The sequence below is a fragment of the Neltuma alba genome, unplaced genomic scaffold, assembly GCF_004799145.2.
Source record: "Neltuma alba isolate B1F8T4 unplaced genomic scaffold, ASM479914v2 tig00013009_pilon, whole genome shotgun sequence".
Taxonomy (NCBI): Eukaryota; Viridiplantae; Streptophyta; class Magnoliopsida; order Fabales; family Fabaceae; genus Neltuma; species Neltuma alba.
The window spans coordinates 90,504-112,539 of record NW_021637358.1 but is presented as its reverse complement, the minus strand read 5'-3'; the positions used below and the strand labels follow the sequence as shown (position 1 = coordinate 112,539).

Sequence of the window (22,036 nt, the reverse complement as noted above, 5' to 3'; positions counted from 1 at the left end):
ATTAGGACAATGGGTAGTATGTTAGATTAGAGTATGTTATAAATATGCATGTGCACTTGCGCGAGTTTAGGTAAATTTAAAATGGTGATTAATTTCAACGTTAAAAATGACCGAATTCTGTATACGTTGATTTATTTTGGGCACGCAGTAATTTATCTTTTGAGCCAAAATACATACGTTTTTGTTCATACATTGTATAAAATACAAAGAATGAGTATATTGATTTGCCTGCAATAATGCATTCTTTTTTTTTGGGGGAAATTTTATATTTTTCTACTAAATACTGATAATTCAAATCACAATATAATGAACCCATGTGTGTACGTGATGTTGGAAATTGTTGTTTCCTAAGATGATTTTGTGTTATTTTGTAATTATTTTTTTTTGGCCGATATTTTGTAATTATTAGAATTCAAATCTTGAAGCTATAATTCATTGGTTAGGGGCACTGATATATCTGTGTGCAAGTGTGCATAGGTGTGTGTGTATATAACTTTCCATCTTACTTTATTCACAATCATGTTAGGGCTGGTTAATTAGTCATATGCAATTTTGTGAATATCAAAAGATAAATTTTTTTTTAATTTTGACAATTTAACACTCCTCTATAAAGAAGGGACCATGCTCACCCACCTATATCACACACCCCATGTGCTACCATTTTGGGATATAGAAATCACTATCTTTCCCGTGAACAGAAGTGTGAGGACCAAAAAGATTATTTGTATTTAAAGACAGGTTAAGTATGAAGAATTTGATTCCATGGAACATACTGAAAACTATTGTTTCAGTGTTAAATATAAGATCTAACTTATAATGTAACATTATATTGTAAATGTTATATGTATCGTTCATAAATGCTTGAGTTTAATTAGGTTGGTAGATCCAGGTTTGGTGTTCTAGCTCAAGTACTCAATTCAGCACAGAACAACTTTCGAAAGAACAGAAAAGTGCATGGCCCAGAAATGGCATCCCATGAATTACACTGGCCCCAGGACGCTAAGTTTTTTTTTTTTTGGAATCAAGGAACAAAATATATTGATAATCAAGTCAGTACAAACAGATTAAAGCAAAGTCGAACGCAACAGCAAAACCAAAAAAAACAAAGAAGCTGAAGGAAAAGCAGGAAAAGGGCAGGGAAACAGCAACAAAACCTCCTAGGCACTTCAGTAAAGAGCACTAGGAAAGGAGTAGAGAGAGATGGGGGTTTTGACACCCAAATTTTCAAGCACATCCCTCTGTAAGCTGAGGTGAGAATCCACTTCACAGCTGAGTTAAATTTTCTTAGGATCCACTGAGAGTGACCAAACGTCACAGCTTTGCCAAGAATATCAGTGTCCATTGGAGTCAAGCAATCCTCTGTCAAGCAGAATGGAACAACGAAAGCAACTTGAACCAATAGAAGCCAACTAGACATTTCCAAGCCCATATCAAACATTTTCACAGTACGAACACCAAGATGTCCTTTCCAAGGAGGAACCCATCGCAAATCATCCTTAACTCTACCACCAGCATAATTAACCAAATGAGCAGTTTCATAGCAAATGCAACTCCACAAGCAATGAAAGTTAGAGCAGAAGCAACTAAACATCCCACGCATAGAGGAGTACTGGACAACCTTGCGGCCCCAGGACACTAAGTTATGTGTCACTTAAAAAAAAAAGAATATCGTTATTCAATTGACATAATATCATGATCCGATGGCCAAAACAAACCATAATATCATGACACATCACTTAGGTGACTGTTTGGAACCATGTTTAAGTGACCTTTAAGTAACTTTTAAGGGTTAAAAGCACGTTTGGCATATTTGATTATGTTTGGAATAACTTAAAAAGATAAGACCTTATATCAAAATCGTCGGATTAAGCCAAAAGTAAAAATTTGATGCTTGTGGCTGTGGGGTTGGAAAAGTGGAGAGAGGGAAAAAAAAAAAATCCAGTTCCCACTTTCAAAAGATTTACCACCATGGGGAGAGAAGCTAAATCATGAAGATAGAAGAAATTAAATGCTACTTCTTTGTACTATTTATAAAGTAGAGAGAAAAAAATTTAGTTTTATTTATAAGATAGAGAGAGAAATTTTTTCATATGAATATATAATTTTACCCTTCATTTATTATTAAGAAAATCACAATTAAAGACCCTGGAACTTAAAAAACACATATAGGGACCCTTGACAACTTCATTATGGCTTTTGATAATAATAATATATCATGAATTTGTCAAAACCCATAGTAAAATTATCACAGATCCTTATCTGTGTTTTTCAAATTCAAGGGTTTTTTTTTTTGCGATTTCCCTTTTATTATTGTATTTACTTTGTTTATAATTTATATTTGATAAGTATAAAATTAAAAAGTTGTTGAATTTGAAATGAGAGTTAATAAAGTTTAAGATTTTTTAAATCTATATAAAATATATTAGAAGTAACTTATAAATAGGACTAAAGAATTGGTCTTTCTAATTTATAATATAGGATGTTATTTAAACCTTTTCACAAAACAAAGAATGTTAGTTAAATCGTTAAATGTGTTTTAATTTTTTGAGTTGCATAGTTTAGTTATTTGATACTTATATTTTGAATTAGAGGGAGTATTATTAAAATTCACACTTTTTTTATACTAATTTTACAACTAAACTTATTTTTTTAATAATAATAATCCAAACAGCTTTATTTTTATAAATGGATTTATTTATAAAAGTCAATCCAAACAATTTTTCTATTTTTACAAACTATTTTTTATAAAATTCAATCCAAATGTAAATTACATTACTCAATCTAACTTTTACCTAATATAACTTTTTCAAAAGTTAAATTGAAAAAAAAAATAAGCTACTTATTTTATCGTCATTCCAAACGTATTTTAAGTAAAAGTGGCCCACTCAAATGATCTATAAACATCTCATATATTTGTACAGGAAAAAATTATTTGAAAAATCCATCATTATAAAGTTTATTGCCTAAAAGTAGCAAAAATTTCATAGATAGATATAACTTTTCTTTATGTGTGTGCAATATATCGTTAACTATATGTGTAAGATGGAGAACATTTGTCCATGACTAAAGATGTATTACACATATTTTGAAAAAGTGTTGCATCTGCTAAAAGACTTAGGTATTAGGTATCCATTTGGAAAAGTATTGCTCCGTAGAACATGAGTTGCAACTGCTAAAAAACTTAGATATCTAGGTATCTTTGAAAATTTATATGTCGCATAATCAATAATCAATCAAATATATATTTAAAACTATGAATAGTATGACAAACTATATAACATTTCCTGTAAAGTTGCGCTTGCACGTCTTAAAACTTATTCAATATTGAATCATCACTCCTCATTTCTTTTTAAGTGTTTAATGCTTTCCTCTCCATTTGATATAGCGATGGGTCCCAAAATGAGGCCGCCCAATCCGCCGCTTCTCTTTTCGTTTGTATGAGCATAAATGAAAAACTGTGCGCACCACAAAGGATTAGGAGTACATTATTTCCACTATATTATGATAGGAGAAAGTTCAACAACCATGCACATGCTTAATGTGATGTATAATATATATATATTTATATTTATATGGTACTCAAAATAAAAACGAATAATCATGCCGAGATGACAATGAATATAAGAGATTACCTTACCATGCAATGAACATCATCTAGGTATTAGTTTTGACATTGTATCTAGGCCTCTGGTAAAAAAAAAAAAAAAAGACGTTGTATCTAGGCAGTCATTTCCCTTAAGGTCTCCGTAATATATAGAAAAATCGAACAGGTATGTGATTAAGAGATTTATGGGCTATTTAAAATGACTTATAGGTAATTTTTTAATTGTGATTTACGAAATACGAAGTACTCCTCTGATCCTATTTATAGGATAGAGAGAAAAGACATTTTTGGTCCTATTTATAGGGCACTAAGAGAAATTTTTTATGTAATGCATAATTTTACCCCTTATTTATTATTATGTTAGAAAGATGTTGAATTTTAAATGAGAGTTAATAAAATTTAAGGTTTTCCTTAATCTATGTGAAACATACTAGAAGTGAGTTGTAAATAGGACCAAAAGAATAAGTATGTGATAGGAGTTTTGTTTCGACTTTATATGAAATGCACTTATAACTTATTCGAGATAGGGCCTTAATTGACCTAATTATAAACAATATTTCCATTCAATGCCATATATGTACTTTTAGGCTCCACTTGGCATCACATTTGAAATCATTTATAAACACGTTTTACGTAAGTTAAGATAAAACTCATCTCTCATATTTATCTTGTATTGTGTAAATTATTATTAAAAATCTGTTTATAAATCATTTTAAACGAGTTTTTAATATTTTTACCATAATGAACAAAACTTTTAAATAGATGTTTTTTTTTCCAATGGCTATCCCCATAGGATGGTGGATGATCACGGGCAAGTCTCTCTTTATTTATCCATTAGTGGAAGTACCATAGGCTATTGCTTTAATTTATTGAATGGTTCAATGGTTGATAGAACCCTTCATTTAATGTTCTTCATATTTGACCCGGAGTTGAATTATCTCTTTATTATGTTATTATTTTCCCTTTCAACATCATTATATTTTTCAAACAATTGAATAATGGGAAAATTGTGGCAAATGCTAATGAGCCAAAACTACGCCAAATGCACGTTAACTTATAAAATTGTTACTCCTATTGAAAACCTGGAATATTTTGCAACTTCTATCGTTGTCGACAGTTATTGGGGGCGTTTTGTTTTGGTGCATTATTCTTATTTATAAACATATGTGGCTTATACTTGTTCTTTTTGCCATCATTGGACTGCTTATTTTTGCCACTCATATCAGATGCCAGTTTCTTCTGTTTGCGATGAAGATCTTTATGTTTGGAATTGACTTAACTGATTACATCCTTGCCATTTAGAAAAATGTGTTGTTAATTAACAGGTAAACTAACTATATTAACAATTGTGACATGTATTAATTAATACTCTTATAGTGCTTAACATATGACCTAATTTAATAATTGATATTAGTCTAATATATAAGACTTATTTCACATGTTTATTAATTTTGTTCCCAAATTAATTCTATTAATATTCATTCAATAATAATCAAGTAGGAGAAGGAGGAAAGAAATTAAGGTAGATGATTAGGGTATTTTAGAAAAAACATATCATATTAACTAATTTAACTAACATCTTTAATCTACTCAAATTAATTAATTAAATCCTATATTAAGGATCAAAGGAGTACTTTCTTTAGTCCTTAATATAAAAGCTGGTTGAGAGTTGGATTTCATCCTAATTATAATATCTCAAACCACTTTGTGTCTTGAACCATCTTTTTTCAAAACATTCCCCTTGATTGTGAGGGGTTCCCACATGATTGAAAATAATAGTTTATGAAGACCAATACATATTTGTAACAAATAACTACCTTGACTAATTTTTTGAATATTCCCAAATTAGTTAGTTAGTTCTTATATTAAAAAATGGAAGTAATATCACCTTGCATCACAAATTAAACTAATTGTATTAACAATTATCATGATATGTATTATTTGGGGTTGAGACCTGGCAAATTTACTTATTTTTCACTCTTTTCTCATCAAATCACCTTCAATTTTGACATTATTTTTTTTTATTAAGATAGAAAGCTAAATTGTTTATCTCTCTTTTCCGACTTCTATCTCACTCCTACCCCCTCCTCCGAGCCAACATTTAGAAAGAAAGAATTGATGAGCAATGAATATAAGAAGACACCAAGATTTAAAATTAAGGATGCTAAACTTTGATACAAAGATTAGCCATAAATTTAAACTTATAAATAGAGCTGGTAATACGGGCTGGGCCCGCGGGCCCAGCCCGCCAAAAATGGCGGGCTCGGGTTGGCAAAATGCCAACCCGCCAAGGTGCGGGCTACTCCAGCCCGCACCGCTTTCAGCCCGCTCCGCCACGGGCTAGCCCGCTTTTTTTTTTTTTTAATTTTTAATTTTATATAATTTCTAATATATTATATAACATAATTGGAGGATTTTAACCCCCAAATTTCATATTTACATCTTCTCATCCATGTAATTGCATATGTAATACATACATAAAAGATCTACTTAATTAATTTGGATAAGAAAAATAGTCAAATTAATTATTTAGAAAAAAAATATGTGTTAGTTTTTTCTAAAATATATTCTCAAATTATAAATTAATCCTCACATTATTTTATTATAACTCATTACTCAAGTTTAAAACTCCAAGTCCAATTTTAACATTACAAACTAAGCTCAAACTTATATAAATAATAATATTTTTTTAAAAAAAAACTTAGGCGGGCCTGCGGGCTAGCCCGCCAGCCCGCCTTGGCGGGCTCGAGCTGGCAAAATGCCAGCCCGCCAAAGTGCGGGCTGGCCCGTATCCACACCGCTAGCCCGCATTCCCAGCTCTACTTATAAAGTATGTCATTTATATGAACATATTTAAAAAAATTTTGATTTTTACATTTGTATATATTTTCTTATTCTTAATTTTAAATCTTGGTATCTCCTTACATTCAGTCCTCATCAATTCTTTCTTTCTAAACGTGAGGACGGGGGCGTTAGGTGTGAGATAGGGGCAAAAAATGTCGGAGAGGATGGAGGATAGAAGTCTGGAAAGAGAAATAAATAATTTATCTTAATAAAAAAAAATAATGTCAAAATTGAAGGTGATTTGATGGGAAGAGAGAGAAAAACAATGAGGTAAACTTTATCAGTCCAAGAACGATTTCTTTACAGTTTTAAAGTTGTTTTTAGTGTCAATGACACTAAAAAAGTGTTTGGATAAAACTGAAGAATAGTTTGAAGAATAATTTCTGAAAAATAAATTTTGAAAAAATAAATTTTCTGAAAAATAGATCTTATAAAAAAGTGATTCTAATAAAATAAAAGTGTTTGGATAGTTGTTATCAGAAACACTTTTTATGTGTACAAATTACTAAAAAAAACATAAACTAATATGATAATTACATAAAAAATAAATTTTATAATATATTTTAATTTGAAAGAATAAAATTGTTAATAATATATTTTTTACCAACATAATTAATAATATATAAGATAATGTAATTAATAAATAATTAATATATGTATATATATTTATAAAATATAAGATTAAATATGTTTATAGAAAAATAATTGAAGGGTGTTAAAGTTATATTACCATTGGCATCTACTCCTATAGGCACAATCGTACTCTCTAATTTGAGCTAGAAGCAGAATGGATTCACTTCTTTTGAAACCATGATTTTGAGCTCAAAATCATGGTTTTGGCCAAAAACCATGGTTTATTAATTTTTCTCACTGTTTAGCAAATTTTTTTACCCAAATCATAGTTCGGGTCCCAAAACCATGGTTTCAGATATTTGCCAAACAGACTCTAAGTATATTATTTGAGAATTTTTTTTTTATTTTATAGGATTTGGGTTTTTTTTTTTTTACTATCTGTAGCATACAGGTAAATTTGTTTGTTGAGATCTTTTCATATTTTTGCTAAATGGTAATTGTAATCTTCTTTAGTTCTTATTTATTTGTAACTTTTATAGGCATTTTTTAGTAGTTATTTTTGTTTGCTAGGATCTTGGGAATTTGTTTGGTATGAGGAGAGGGAAGGGTGTAGGATGGATTTTGCTCCCCTCCCCAAGCTGCTAAAAGTTTTTAGGATGGGAGAAATTTTTTTTAAAGATTTTTCCTCCTCTTCCCTCATAGCCCTCTCCTCCCAAATTGAGAGGGATTTAAAAGAAAAAGTTAATATTTTAGCTTGTTTTAACTAATATATTTATAATTAGTTTTAAATCTTCTTGTATTATCCTCTTAATCTTATATCACGTGGGGAAGAGTGATAATTGTTGCATTCTTATCAGATCATATATCATATCATTAAAAATCTCTCCCCTCACCTCTTTCCTAATCAATTCAAATAAGATAACATTAAAATTTCTCTCATTCCTTATCTTCCCTTTCCTTCTACTAAAATCCTTCTCTTTTCCTTTTTTTTATTTGTGCCAAACACACCCTAGTGCAATTTTAGCATAACATTTCCCCTTAATTCCCGAGCTTTTGAATAAATACAATTAATAATAGGAAGAATAACATAAAAAGAAGCTAGAAATTACAAATCTCAAATCAGATTTGGTAACATAACTTTATTTGGTATTGACAAGTATGAATTTACAAATGACAACAAATTTTTATTAACATCCCTTGTTTGACATTTACAAAAGGGAAATTTCATTAAAAGACCTCTACAGCAACATAATTTCAATTTAGGACCAAACAATTATGGAACTTCATTGCAAGCTGTTGGGGGCAAACTGAAATTAAATTGAGAAGCAAAATGTCCAGATTACCTTTAATATTTGAAGAAGAAAAGAAAATGGCCTAATAGGGTTTTACTCTCATTCTCTCACAATAGAAACTAAATTTCCTCTGCCGCACAAAAACTGGTTTGGGTTCTTTGTGCTCTATTCTCTTAGTATTTTCACTTCGCTTTCTCTCGTCTCTGATGAAGGGTGTAGTCTTATTTTTTAGCATTCTCTTGTATTCAATGAGAGGCTTCACCCATCATCGCTTCTGAGAAACTTCGCCATTTTCGCTGCTCTGGTAAGGAGAGCATTCACCATCGCCACTATTCTGGTAAAGAGGGCCTTCATCATCGCCCCTGCAAGTCTGGAACAAGAGGCTTCATTGTCACAATTTATTCACAAGTGGAATTCCCAAATTTGCAATAATGATATATAAATTCACAATTCGAACACATCCATTTGCAAATTGGTTAATTTAATTAGAAAAGTTCATGATAATTTATAAGTGTGGGATGAACTATTCACACATGGAATTTGCGAATTTGCAATAAGGATATACAAATTAATAACAAAAATACGTCTATTTGCAAGTAAGTTAATTTAATTAAAAAGTTCTTGATAATTTGCAAGCATGGAGGAAATTATTCACAACTAGAATTAGAAAATTTGCAACAAGAATACATAAATTGATAATAAAAATACATCCATTTTCGAGTAAGTTAATTTAATCGGAAAAGTTCTTGATGATTTTCAAGTGTAGGAGGAATTATTTATAGCTGAAATATAAGAATCTGCAACAAAAATACAAAAATTAATAATAGATATACGTCCATTTTCTAGTGAATTAATTTAATTGAAAAAGTTCTTGATAATTTTTAGGAATTATTCACAATTGGAATTTGAGAATTTGCAACTAGAGTACATAAGTCAATAATAGAAATACATCCATTTTCAAGTGAATTAATTTAATTGAAAAAGTTCTTGATAATTTACAAGTGTAGGAGAAACTATTCGCATATGGAATTTGCGAATTTACAACAAAGATACATAAATTAACAACAAAAATACGTCTATTTGCAACTAAGTTAATTTAATTAGAAAAGTTTTTAATAATTTACAAGTATGGTGGGAATTATTCACAATTAGAATTTGAGAATTTGCAACAAGAATACATAAATTAACAATAAAAATATGTCTATGTGCAAGTAAGTTAATTTAATTAGAGAAGTTCTTGATAATTTACAAGTGTAGTCAGAATTATTCACAACTATAATTTGAGAATTTGCAACAAGAATACATAAATTAATGATAAAAATACGTCCATTTTTAAGTGAATTAATTTAATTGAAAAAGTTCTCAATAATTTTTAAGTGTAGGAGGAATTATTCACAATTGAAACTTACAAATTTGCAACAAAGATACATAAATTAACAATAGAAATATATCTATTTGCAAGTAGGTTAATTTAATTGGAAAAGTTTTGCAATGAGGATACATACATTAATAAAAAAAAAAAACACATCAATTTGCAAGTTTGGCTAATTTAATTGAAAAAATTGAACATGATAATTAACAAATCTGGAAGGAACTATTCTCAATTAAAATTTGAGAATTTGTAACAAGGGTATGTAGATTAAGGACATAAACATGTCTATTTACAAATGGACTAATGTGCTCATACATTTACAAACTTACCACCCAATTTCACTAAAGTACTTGGGACAACTTATCACTAGGTACCATTATGAAACTAAAAAAGACTATGTCCAACAATAAAGTCATGCAGTATTTGGATTTCTATAAGTCTTTTTAGTATGACCAGCTTTACCATATTTTGAGTAGTGATACATTTTCTTTTGCTAGAATTGAAATTCAATCCTCTGAGTTCTAAGCCTTCCAGGACGGCAAGTAGTCAATGGTAGTTGTAGTCAATGATAATTGTAAAAAGATAGTAGATGTGTATTTATCATACTGAAGAGAATCTAACCTAGCAATGTTATGTGTCTTAATTGAAATCACGAGTCTACCAAAAAAATTTTCTTGAGCTAAGAATAAAAAGCAATCTTCAACATATATAACCATAATAGTTCCAACCTCAACAAATTGAGTTGTTATTACAACACAATAGTAAATACTATGAATACTTCTGCACATGTAGAGCATTAAAAACTCAAAATAAAACATAACTTCAATTGTTACACCAGTTAACATAAATTTACTACAATCAACTTGTAAATGCATTTATGTTTGTTGTAAATGGTTTAACTTCGATTGTTACTTCAACAAATATGAATTTACCACCATTGTTTTGTATATACACTAATTGTTGTTATAAAATTACTTAACTTCACTTGTTACACTAGTAAATATGAATTGCTACAATCAACTTGTAAATATAATTAATTCCTGATGTAAATTTCCTAACTTCATTTGGCACCTGAGAAAGTGTACTTGTTATTTTTCTTTACTTTAAAACCAAAGACATGCACTAGCAAGATTCGCAAAAACCAGAAATTACAAAACAGATTATGCTACAGAAAGCACAAAAAAACATTGACAACAGCATAGCAATGACTATACTTGCTAACAAGTATCAATAACTCACCGAAAAATGAAAGTACCCATTGGTTCTTTGAAATCAATGCAATAGGAACACTATCGACAAGAATGAGAGATGGAATTTTTAGTGAGATCATGTGAAAAGAATCAAATAGAAAAGGTACACTTGAACATAGAGTAGTAAAAAAACATTGTAGGGATATGAAATTTTTGTGAAGAGAACACGAATAAGCATAGAGAATATGAGAAAATGCTAACAAATATGACTATACCTTTCATCAAAGACGAGAGAAAGTGAACTAAAAATGCTGGGAGAACAGACAATTTTTATGTAGCGGAGGAAATTTGGTTTCTATTGTAAGAGAATGAGAGTAAAACCCTATCATACTTTTTTTTTTCCCTCCTTCTTTAAACATTCAAAGTACCCTGGATATTTTGCTTTTCAATTTAAGGGTGTGTTTGGGTGACACCCTAAACCATGGTTTGGGGACCCAAACCATGGTTTGGGGAATAGATCACCCAAACACCTCCCCCAAAAACCAAAACCATGGTTTTGGGTCAAAACCATGGTTTTGACTCCAAAACCATGGTTTTGGAAAAAACAAATTTTTTTTGCTTTTGGAGAAAAAAGGGAGAGTGTGAGAGCCTATATGATATGTATCTTGTTACTTTTTTTATAAATACATTTTTTATAAACATATTCAATCTTATATTTTATAAATATATATACATATTAATTATTTATTAATTATATTATCTTATGTATTATTAATTATGTTGATAAAAAATATATTATTAACAATTTTATTCCTTCAAATTAAAATATATCATAAAATCTATTTTTTTTTGTAATTATCATATTAACTTATGTTTTTTTTAGTAATTTGTATATATAAAAAGTGCTTCTGATAACAACTATCCAAACACTCTCACTTCTTAGAATCACTTTTTTACAAAATCTATTCTTCACAGAATCTATTCTCCCCAAAATCTATTCTCTAGAATCACTTTTCCAAACCACGGTTTGGTTTCATCCAAACACACCCTTAATTTCAGTTTGCCCCCAACAGCCTACAGTGAAGTTTTAGAATTGCTTAGATTTGAATTGAAATTATGTTGTTGCAGAGGTCTTTTAATGAAATTTTCCCTTTACAAAATTCCTTTTCTTTTTTTTTTGGCATTGTCCCTTAATGATGTATGACAATTCCACTCTCTTCCTCCTCTTCGCCTTTCCCATTCGGACTGTTGTCTCACTCTTCTGCAGCAAAACCCTGTAAAACCTAGCAATGGCTGTCACACCACTTTCTGAGCGTCCAGAAATCCAGAGGCTTCCCCAATATAAATACGTCGACGCAGTTCGTTGGCTTCCACCGCTATCACCATTCGATCGATTTGCGGTTCTTGCTTCATTTGATTCTGATTCCGATGCTTCTTCCATCGAAATTCACTCTTTTAAGCCTAATCCAGCAGCCTTAGAACCTCATTCTTCATGGGTTTCACCTTCCAGAGTCTCCTCCCTCAAAACCTCACAGTTCCTTCAGAAAACCTTCATTGCTGCCTCAACTTTTGCTGGCTCTCTGCACTTCCTTTTCTCTAATTCCACTGACGCGTCTCTGGAATCAGAAGTTTCAGTGCCGGAGAATGAACTGCATCGGGGACCAATTTCATCCATTGATCTAATGGATGGTGGAGCCCAGTGTGTGAGTGTTGCGGAAGATGGGAGGGTCAATTTGGTCACTGTTGGGAATTCAAATTTAAGTTATAATCGGGTTTTTGATAGCAGTGGCCTGGTGTCCTACACGACAGCTAAGTGGGCGTCGCCGGTGGAGTTTGCCACCGGTGGATATGGATTTAGTCTACATTGGTGGGACCAGAGAAAACCCGGCGGACCAGTTTCACAGTTTAAGGGTGACTGGTGAGCAGATTTTTCAGTGGCCTACTGGCATTTTCCATCAAGAGTCATATTATTCTCCCTGCATCTCGTTTTCCTTTTGAACATTTTTAATGCAGGTTGAATCATTTGGTAGTCTTGTAGTTGTATGTACACAATAAAATAAAAGGAACATCTGTCAGGAGACAATTATAATTATGATGAGCCACATTCCAGTTACAATGATTAAAAGTACCGCTACTCTGTATATTGCTTCTGTTATTGAATAATATCTAGATTCTAGGGAAATGCTGGTAAAGCTTCTTGGTGTGGTTCAATGGTGAGTTTGGTGAGATTGTAGGAAGTTTAGGGCTTAATGATTGTGGTGTGCTGTACCAAGAAATACCTACAAGTTTGAAACCTGTCAAGTGCGTTTGGTATGATATACCCATTATTACGAATACAAGCGTGTTGTATCTGTCAAAACTTTTCCATTGTAAACTGACGTCCGCTAAGATTTTCACCAGATGGTTATGTTGCAGGGATCAAAAAATGACTGCTGGGATTGTGCACTCTATTGACATTCATCCATCACGAAAGCACACTTGTCTAGTAAGTTGGTTACCCCTTTTTCTTTATTTCTTTTCATATTAAGTCATCTTATGATGAATAATGTAAGCCACTAATTTTTATTTCTGAATGGCCCTGTTGCGTATATGGGAGCAGGGAACATCGTTGATTTAATTTTCAGTCTTCTCTTCCCCTCAGTTTCATTTTCTTTGTTAATATTTATTGAAAAACCTTGCTATTCTTACATTGGGGGTTATTTTCATTCTCTACTGTTTATATATGTATGTATGTGTATGTATTATTTTACGGACACTCACTTCCGTTAAATGGGCAATAACCCGGCAAGTTTTGTATTGCAAGGGTGATACTGCGCCCTGACAGTTACAGCATGCTTCTATATCTCTACCATAATCTAACTTGCCCCATTTATCATTTTACAAAGCACAAAGTTTTGGACCTTAGTGAGATTTTTTGTGAAATATTGCCATAACTATTTCTTTAATTTCATGGCGAGCTCAGTAATTTCTGTAATAAAATGAAACTTTAGATTCTATTTGAACTACTGTTTGAAAAAGCCCACTGCTTTTTTGGATAATTACTTCTGAGTTCTAACATTCATGGAATTGTAATATTTTCAGGCAGGTGGTTCCGTGGGTACTCTTTTTGCCTGGGATCTTAGGTGGCAGCAACAGCCTATTATTCTTTCAAGGGCAGGGGCAGCAGTCGGCAACAACGAAGTCCAGTCAGTGTCTGATAGTGAGGTTTGGGAGGTTCAGTATGATCGTAGCACAAAGTCTAACATGTCATCTACCCGGATCTTACCCGCCATGATCTGCTCAGAGGATGGAATCCTTGCTGTCATCAAGCAAGGTATGTAATATTAGTTGCGACATGTTAGAATGCCAATCGATCAGGAACACAATTTACATTATTATATTTATGAAGTGGTGGCTCTTTATATTACAAAGAAACTGGTTGAAACTTAAACTCGGATTGACTTGTCTTGTTTCTGGTGCTTATGCATAGGTGAGGAACCTCAGGAACTGCTAGCAGAACCCTGTTCAATTAATTGCTTTGATATTGACCAACATTATCCATCGGTAAGTGAAGGCAGCCTGCATGGTTTGCACAATATGGATCTTTGAGGGATTTGTTTGAGCATCTTGTTTCCGTTTTCTATTAAATGGTTAATCCAATTAAAATGATGGAAGAACTAATGAAGAAGCAGAAGGTAGAACGTTCTTTACTGACGATTTTAATGAATCGCTTTGCAGGATGTGATATGTGGTTTGGAGTGGGAAGCAATAGCCATATTGACAAAACAATAATGCGTAAATTTCCAATCTTTAATGGCTCATAGTTCTGATTGGAATCTGTTGTACAATGCCAGGGTAAGTTTTCCCTGGAAAAAAAAGAAGAAGGAAGTTTTCTTGAATTTATTGGATGGAAATGAAGCTTATCCCGCATGACTCTGCTGCAATGTTCAGTTCATTTAGCATTTGTATGGAAATAGGTTTCTATATCCTTTTTTCCATTTCTACAGTATACAGAGAAGTTGAGTTATGAGGACTTTTTGGGTCCAAAAAATTTGTGGATTTTATGGGAAAACATTGCATCATGGGAAGAAATATGAAAGTTGCAAGTACCCGCTAGCAATTAAAATGAATTCAAATACTACCACCAGTTGTTGATATTATAGCCATGCAACTAAATTGTGAATATTAATTAAATTATTTAAGTTAGTTATTTATAATAAATTGATTTTTTTTTTTTTTGTATTGAAACTGTCTTTTAATGAAAACTCCATGTGTAATCATTATAGGAATTATTTGAAAACAAAATGGGTAAATATTGAAGACAAAATGGATTGTGGTTTTATATTTATAATCAAATTGAATATCTATCTAGCTTTTATATTAAGAAATAAAAGTAGTATACTGATATAAATTATAAAGCTTGAGCTGCTTGTGCGTTTGATGTTGTTTTGTTTATCTGGATATCGGAACCAATGTTTAAAAATCATGAACGAACTTACTCTTGGTTATCGGTAGCGTGTACAAGTTTAAATGCCACAATATTCTTGAGGTTAGAGCTATTTGGATTATCGGCTGTAAAAATGATGTTTGAACAAATTATAGTTTGCCAATTGAAGTGGGAATATTGAATGGAAGTCTACAGTGTTGGTTTATGTTGGTTTTCTTGTTAAAAAAAAAATTAAAGTCATTTTATTAAACAAAAAATTTATTTACATGATATAAAACAGATTTAGAAACATAACGAATGAAAAGATACGAGTTTCCGTTGGAAAACAAAATAAAAAGAAAAGTTACGAGTTTCATTTTGTCTATAAAACAAGCCTAAGTATCTAATTTTTTTTCCAATTAGATTAATTATTGAATTGTTTAAGATATTAATTAAATTACTCATAATGTATTTATTCAATTGTCTTTTTTTTTAATAATATCATCATATAAAATTGGGCTTTCTTTTTTGGGGAATTAAAGGAATTCAAGGGAAACTTTCATGTCTTCGCATTGGCAAATACCTTCAACATTTAAATTATAAAATATACTACTTTTGGTTTTGATCTAATTAACTCATCTGGGGAGATTAGTGAAACTAAATAAATTAGGATAAAATGGCATTCTAATGATACGTATAAGTATTTTAGAGAGATCATGTTATCATATACTAAGATTAAATTATTTATTTAACTTCTTAAATTTTTTAAAATTAGTCAGCTGGTCTTTTTCATGAATTAGACAATTTAAAACCTTCCTCAAGGAGGAGGGATCCACACATCCACACTTCACACACACCAACTCCCTCACTCTGGTTCTTGTGGGTACATAACATCCTTTGTGAAAGGAGGCATAGAGTGTTATTGAACCAGCTCGATTTTGCAGTCAACTCACTTTTATATTTATGATATATAATACCAATACTATTTACTAGTAATAAAATTGTGAAAAATTGTGTCTAGTTGATATGGTTTTGAGACTAAAAGCTCATGAATCAACAGAGATAATTAAAACTGTGTATTTTGTCTTGGCTCGATCATTAGTATGTTAATTGGAGAAATTTGCGCGCAATTTTTCGGCATTGCTCATCAATTATTTTTGGTCAAACTATTTCATTTGATTATTTATTTTTAAGAAGTTTAAGAAAAAACTAATTAATAATCATTTGCAGTACCCTCAGGAACATTCCATCAACTTGGAGAAATATAAGTATATTGAGATCCCTTTAAACCTGTATGTTGAGGAGATATTACTTCAATCAAAGTTTTTTCTGAATTGGAATTAAGCAATTGTTGTGCTCTGCATCTAGGAGTAGAAATAGGCCAGGCGGCTTATCAAGGGCCTATAGCCTGGCTTGTATTTGTCCTGGTCTAACCTGGCCTCTTTTAAAATAGAAAAAAGGTTTAGGTCTTTTTGATGACCTGTTTAGCCTAATAGGCCAGACTTAGGCTTTTTGAAAAGCCTGTTAGGCCTGGCTTGGCTTGTTTATTATCTTATTTTTAATTTTTATTTTGTACTTATATCTAATTTTATTTTAAATTTTAATATATAATTATAACTTGTTTTTAATAATATTAACTATAATTAAGATTTAAAATATTACTCATAACGTTAAAATTTAAATAAAAGATAATAATAAAAAATAATTATTATGTAGTATGTCTATTTTATCATTTTTTATTCGCTAATGAAATTTTTACTATGCATTTTGAAATTTTAAAATTACAGGTTTTTTTAATAGGCTTAGACCAGGCCAGGTCTTTATATAGGCTAAGTTTAGACTAAGAAAAATAGCCTATTATAGGTCACAGGCCAGGTTCAGGCTAGCATGTCACTAAACATGCCTGGTTTGTTAAGGACAAAGCCTGGTCTTGTTTGTTTCCACCCCTGCATCTATTTTGTGAGATGAAAAACTCTATAACAAAACATAGGTTAAATAGCATCCAACATTTTAAAATATTCCTTAATATTAAGCAGTATTTTTAAATAATTTTTGATGTATTGTATTTGGCATCTTAAAGAATTTTTTTAATAGCACCCATATATCATAAATTATTTTTTTGTATATTTAGTATTCTAAAATATTTTTTCAACAATATTTAGTATTCTGTATTTATAATGTTGTTGCTGAGAAAAATATTCTAAAAACAAAATTGCACTAAAATTATTTTAAAATATTTAGTACTACTAAAAAAAATTTAAAATATTAAATACTACTTCCGGTGGTTAATATAAGAGTTGGTTTGACTTTTATTTTGATCTTAAATATAAGACTTTAATTCTAAGGTAGTCCTTATAATAATGATATTTCTAGTCAATACACTTGATTAGCAAGAATACTTGATGAAAGACAACATCTATTTATCACAAATAACTAACTTAATCAATTTTTTTAATCTGCTTAAATTAGTTAATTAGCTTTTATATTAAAGATTAAAAGTGGTATATTAAAAATTAGTTTAGGATGGTAAGCAAAGCGTTTGATGCCAGTAACATATCCTTGTGTACTTGCACCCCAAGAAAAAAAGGAAAAATTGGTGGTTAATTTCTCATTAGAAAATTAATTAGCAAACGGACCATGTGATGATAAGTTGCACAAAAAAAGATGTCACATATACAAGGAAAGATATGTTACACACAAGAAAAGTTTAATTGCATAGAGAGAAGATGTGATACAAGAAAACATAATTGTACACAAGGAAAGATGTATTGTATATAAGAAAAATTAAGTTGCGCATTAAGAAAGTTAAGTTGCACAAAATTTTTAGTTTAGGCACCATTTACTAAAAACTGTGTATATTAAAAAAAAAAAACAAGGGAGAATTAGAACTACGGACCAAGAAAAAAACAATATTTACTCTAGAGGATCTTAAAAACCGTAATTATTTTAAAAGACCAAAAATTAAAATATAATTTTAAAAATACTAAATCACCCATAACTAGACTTTTTATATTCTCTCTCTTACGACATTTCAGGTTTTTTTAGATAAAATTTTAATTATTCTTCTTTTCCATCAACCGTCGCATCTTACTCTATACAAAATTGAAAAACCATCAAATGTTAGCTTTTGGATGGTGAGTAACAAATAGTTTTAAATATTATCATTTGCGACAAGAAAACTTGAAGATTTTAGAATAATAATGTTATTAATAATTGCAAATTCTGAGTATGAATAACAAAAAAGTTGTGTGCATATAGCTTAGGGAAGTTCCAACTTTTGGAAAAGCTTGTGGGAAAAATATAATTACATTATTTTGAAATAAATACCTAAAAATATAAAATAGCAGGGAGGGAAAACAGCAACTACTACTGCATTGAGGGTGGAAAAATCACGGAGACAGATGAATGTGGGATAGAGATAATTTGGTCTTTTAGAATCAATATTTTAAATTGTAGTCTTTTTAAGTAATTCTAATTTTTGTGGTATTTTTTAATAAATATTTCTTTTGACAGGTCTTCTATTCTAATCTCCCAAAAGACCCAGAAAAAAGAGGGAGGGTCGTGACCCAGCCCGCGTAACCGATAGCTGTGCGGGCACCACTAGAGTCACAGGCCATAACCCGGCCTTTATCCACAGCCACAAGGTGGGACTTAAAGGCGTAGCAGAGCCTTGCCAAAAAGAACAGCCAGAAAAATGGCGACGGCGACGGCGATAGTGTCGTTTGGTTTCAGATGTCCTCCGGCAAGCTATTCTTCCTCCCGTGTCTCTTTCGGCTCAGTTCACTTTGCACCGTTCAACAAGACGAAACTGACCTCGTTAAGTAGCATTTCTGGATGTGGCTCAATTGTTCCTTTAAGGCTGTGCACCGGCTCTCCTCTTCCTCAAAGGATTCGTCCTCTCACCGTTGTATCCGCTAAAGGCTACAAAATGAAAACTCACAAGGTTACTTCCTCTGTGTGTTTGTGGCTGCTTCATATTGTAAAATAGGATTTCCGGCTGTCACTTTTTTCGTTTCATATTGTAAGGCAATTGAATAGATATTAACCTTCGCTTCTGTTTTCCTTGGAATATCGGGAAGTTAAATGTTTCTATTCTTTGAATTCTATCTGAATTTCGTTAATAGGCATCAGCGAAGCGGTTCCGAGTGACAGGTCGAGGAAAAATAGTGCGCAGGAGGGCTGGAAAGCAGCATTTGCTGGCCAAGAAGAATACAAAGAGAAAATTACGACTCTCCAAAATGGTGAGATTTTTTTTTTTTTTTTTATATCACTTAAACTTGTTGATTTTCTCATATGGGCGAGTAAGTGCAATTTCAACAATTGCTGAAGGGAAATGCTTCTTTTGATAGCCAAACATTAATTTAACTTTATTACGAAAGGTCTCAGGTTACGCATAAATTCACTGGTCTGAAGCGTTGCTACTTGCAGCAATAACATAAATCCTTGAAGGCATTATTACAGAATTTCAACTTTGAAAGATGCTGTATGCAGCATAGGATGTAGAGTATCGATACATTCCATTTAGTTTTTTAGACAATGCGCCCTAGTTCTTCAACTCTTTTTGGTGATTTCAACGTGATTGGAATTTGGGCTTGGGTCTTTCAGCTCTGAGGCTAGTACTACTGAGCGAAAATTCGTTGGTAGTTGTTCTTCAACTTTGATTGGCTTATTATTTACTGGTTCCATATGTTCTCGCAATCTGGCTTATCTACACTCCTTACTTATTTTACTTTACCTGATTTGATTTTATTATATTTGTACATTGCAGTATGGTTTAGCTAGGGTAATTTATTTATTTTGCCATTGATCGGTTGATGGTTAAAAGAAATGTTAACACATTCTCTAGAGTAATTTTGATTAAAAAGAATTCTACGTATAACTTTGAAAGGTTTCTCAAGTTCACCCTATACTCTTCACTTTTTCCAGTTAAACAAGTGATTGACTTTTCTATAGAGCAGATAATTTGTAAACTAGAATGTGTCTTTTTCTCTCTATATGGAGAGCAAGAAAGTAATATTTAAATTTAAAATCTATAGCAAAAAGCTGAATATTTTAGCTACAGCCGTAGATAATCCATAAATTGTGATCTGTGGTAAAACCCCAACAACGCTTGAGGTTCCTTTTTCTTATTTTTGGGTGCGCTTAAATTGTTATTTTTCATCTTTATCAAGTTCATATCAAGAATGTTATTTCTTGTGTTTATTACAAAGAGACTTGATTGTGGATTTCTCAGGTTAGCTAGTGTAACCTCATATATGCTTATTTGAGAATCTGAATTTTGGAAGCTCAGCCAAAAATGGGGAGGGGAGCCGGGCTTTAAAAGCTGTATGCCTGGGGATAGGAGGCTCATTCCATTTCATATAGGACTATGGGTGTATAGAACTCATTTCATCTGTAGTCAATTTGCATCATATATTTTTTTGTTTCAGTAAATCATAACTGAGGCTGTGGTCCTTTCATATTCTTAATTTAAAGAGATTCAACCTAATATGTGGATTGCTAAAAAATAAATAAATTTCAACTGTTCAAATTCCTGCTATAAATATGGAAAGATTGTGTAGTTAGCATACGCATGCATCATAATAAGGTCATATAGAGAGCCCTGTGCCCTGGCTGAACTTGATTAAAAACTCATCTCACTGTCATGAAAGTCAACTGAACTGTTTTGTGATTTGGATATTGTCATCACATTTAGATATCTATTTTGAATTCATATAACATGTATGACATTTTACTGCAAATTACTGTTCTGCATCTTTGAAGTTCTCGTTTTTCTGGCTGGAAGCAGTCTGAGTTGGTAAAATATGTGAGATTTACAGCTTCCAATGCTGTACGGGGTTGCATTTGCATGTCTAACTCTTATTTTATTGGTCATTCACAGCATGCAGTCAGCAGGAGTGACTATGACAACGTAATCGGAGCCTTGCCATATCTGAAAGTAAACAGGCAGGCTAAATAGAGGTTATGCCTGCTATTCCTTGTCAAAGCCTGTGTACTTCCGCGTTGCTTCTTGGCATTCCCAATCCAGTGGGAGTCTCTTGTACTTTACGTGAAGGGGATAGCTTGTTGTCTTATTTTTCAAATGAAGTCAGGTAGTTTGGCGACTTTAGTTCATCCCCCTGTACCATAAATCTATTGTTATATTTGTATTCAATTATATATCATTGCATCTTCCACCCTACTATTGCTTGCCCTGGCAGCTCTCCGTATTATTTATAATTTACTCTAGCCACTGGACTCTGTTAGTGGTGGAATCAGAGTTCATAACAGTTTGGTTTATCTGCAGGTGTTTATTTGATGATCTTCAATTTCAAGTATCTTAAAATCTGTAAAATAATAATGTGTATCTCAACTCTGGTTCTTGGGACTAATTTGTGCAATCTCAAAAACAAGCTGATTGTTACCATAGAAAATCACGTGTAAAACCACCGTTTCTTCATCCTTTCCATCTTATCCCAGCCTCTTCTCCCCATTGATTTGGTATCATAGTGTTCCACAAAACCAATTTTGCTTCCTCTAAGTATTGAGATCGACAGGTTAAGCACATTCCAATTCCATCCTCTATTTGAATTCACCAAATCTTTTAACTTCTTTGTGATTAGTTGTGAGATCATTTCATTCACAAAACCCGCAAGAGGTCGATTTAGGTTACACCACACACCCCATCAGAACTGTATGTTGCCTCTTTTACCATCATTTCATCTCAATCACTGCATAAAATCTGGCCAAACTTAGTTTGTCTCTTGATATGTATGT

At 31.7% G+C, this 22,036-nt stretch overlaps 2 protein-coding genes across 2 annotated transcripts; both read left to right on the top strand.

Annotated features, from left to right (window-relative positions):
- The first annotated feature begins 12,083 nt into the window (after nt 1-12,083).
- On the top strand, nt 12,084-14,992 carry LOC114733499 (nuclear pore complex protein NUP43). The gene is made up of 5 exons (XM_028920972.1): nt 12,084-12,793; nt 13,291-13,360; nt 13,957-14,188; nt 14,345-14,418; nt 14,593-14,992. Exons 1-5 carry the CDS (start codon nt 12,165-12,167, stop codon nt 14,644-14,646), a joined length of 1,059 nt encoding a protein of 352 aa, XP_028776805.1. The 5' UTR covers nt 12,084-12,164; the 3' UTR covers nt 14,647-14,992.
- Nucleotides 14,993-18,879: 3,887 nt separating this feature from the next.
- Nucleotides 18,880-21,559, top strand: LOC114733500 (50S ribosomal protein L35, chloroplastic). Its single transcript, XM_028920973.1, has 3 exons — nt 18,880-19,223; nt 19,405-19,521; nt 21,162-21,559. The coding sequence occupies exons 1-3, from the start codon at nt 18,975-18,977 to the stop codon at nt 21,237-21,239; spliced, it is 444 nt and encodes a 147-aa protein (XP_028776806.1). The 5' UTR covers nt 18,880-18,974; the 3' UTR covers nt 21,240-21,559.
- Nucleotides 21,560-22,036: the final 477 nt, after the last annotated feature.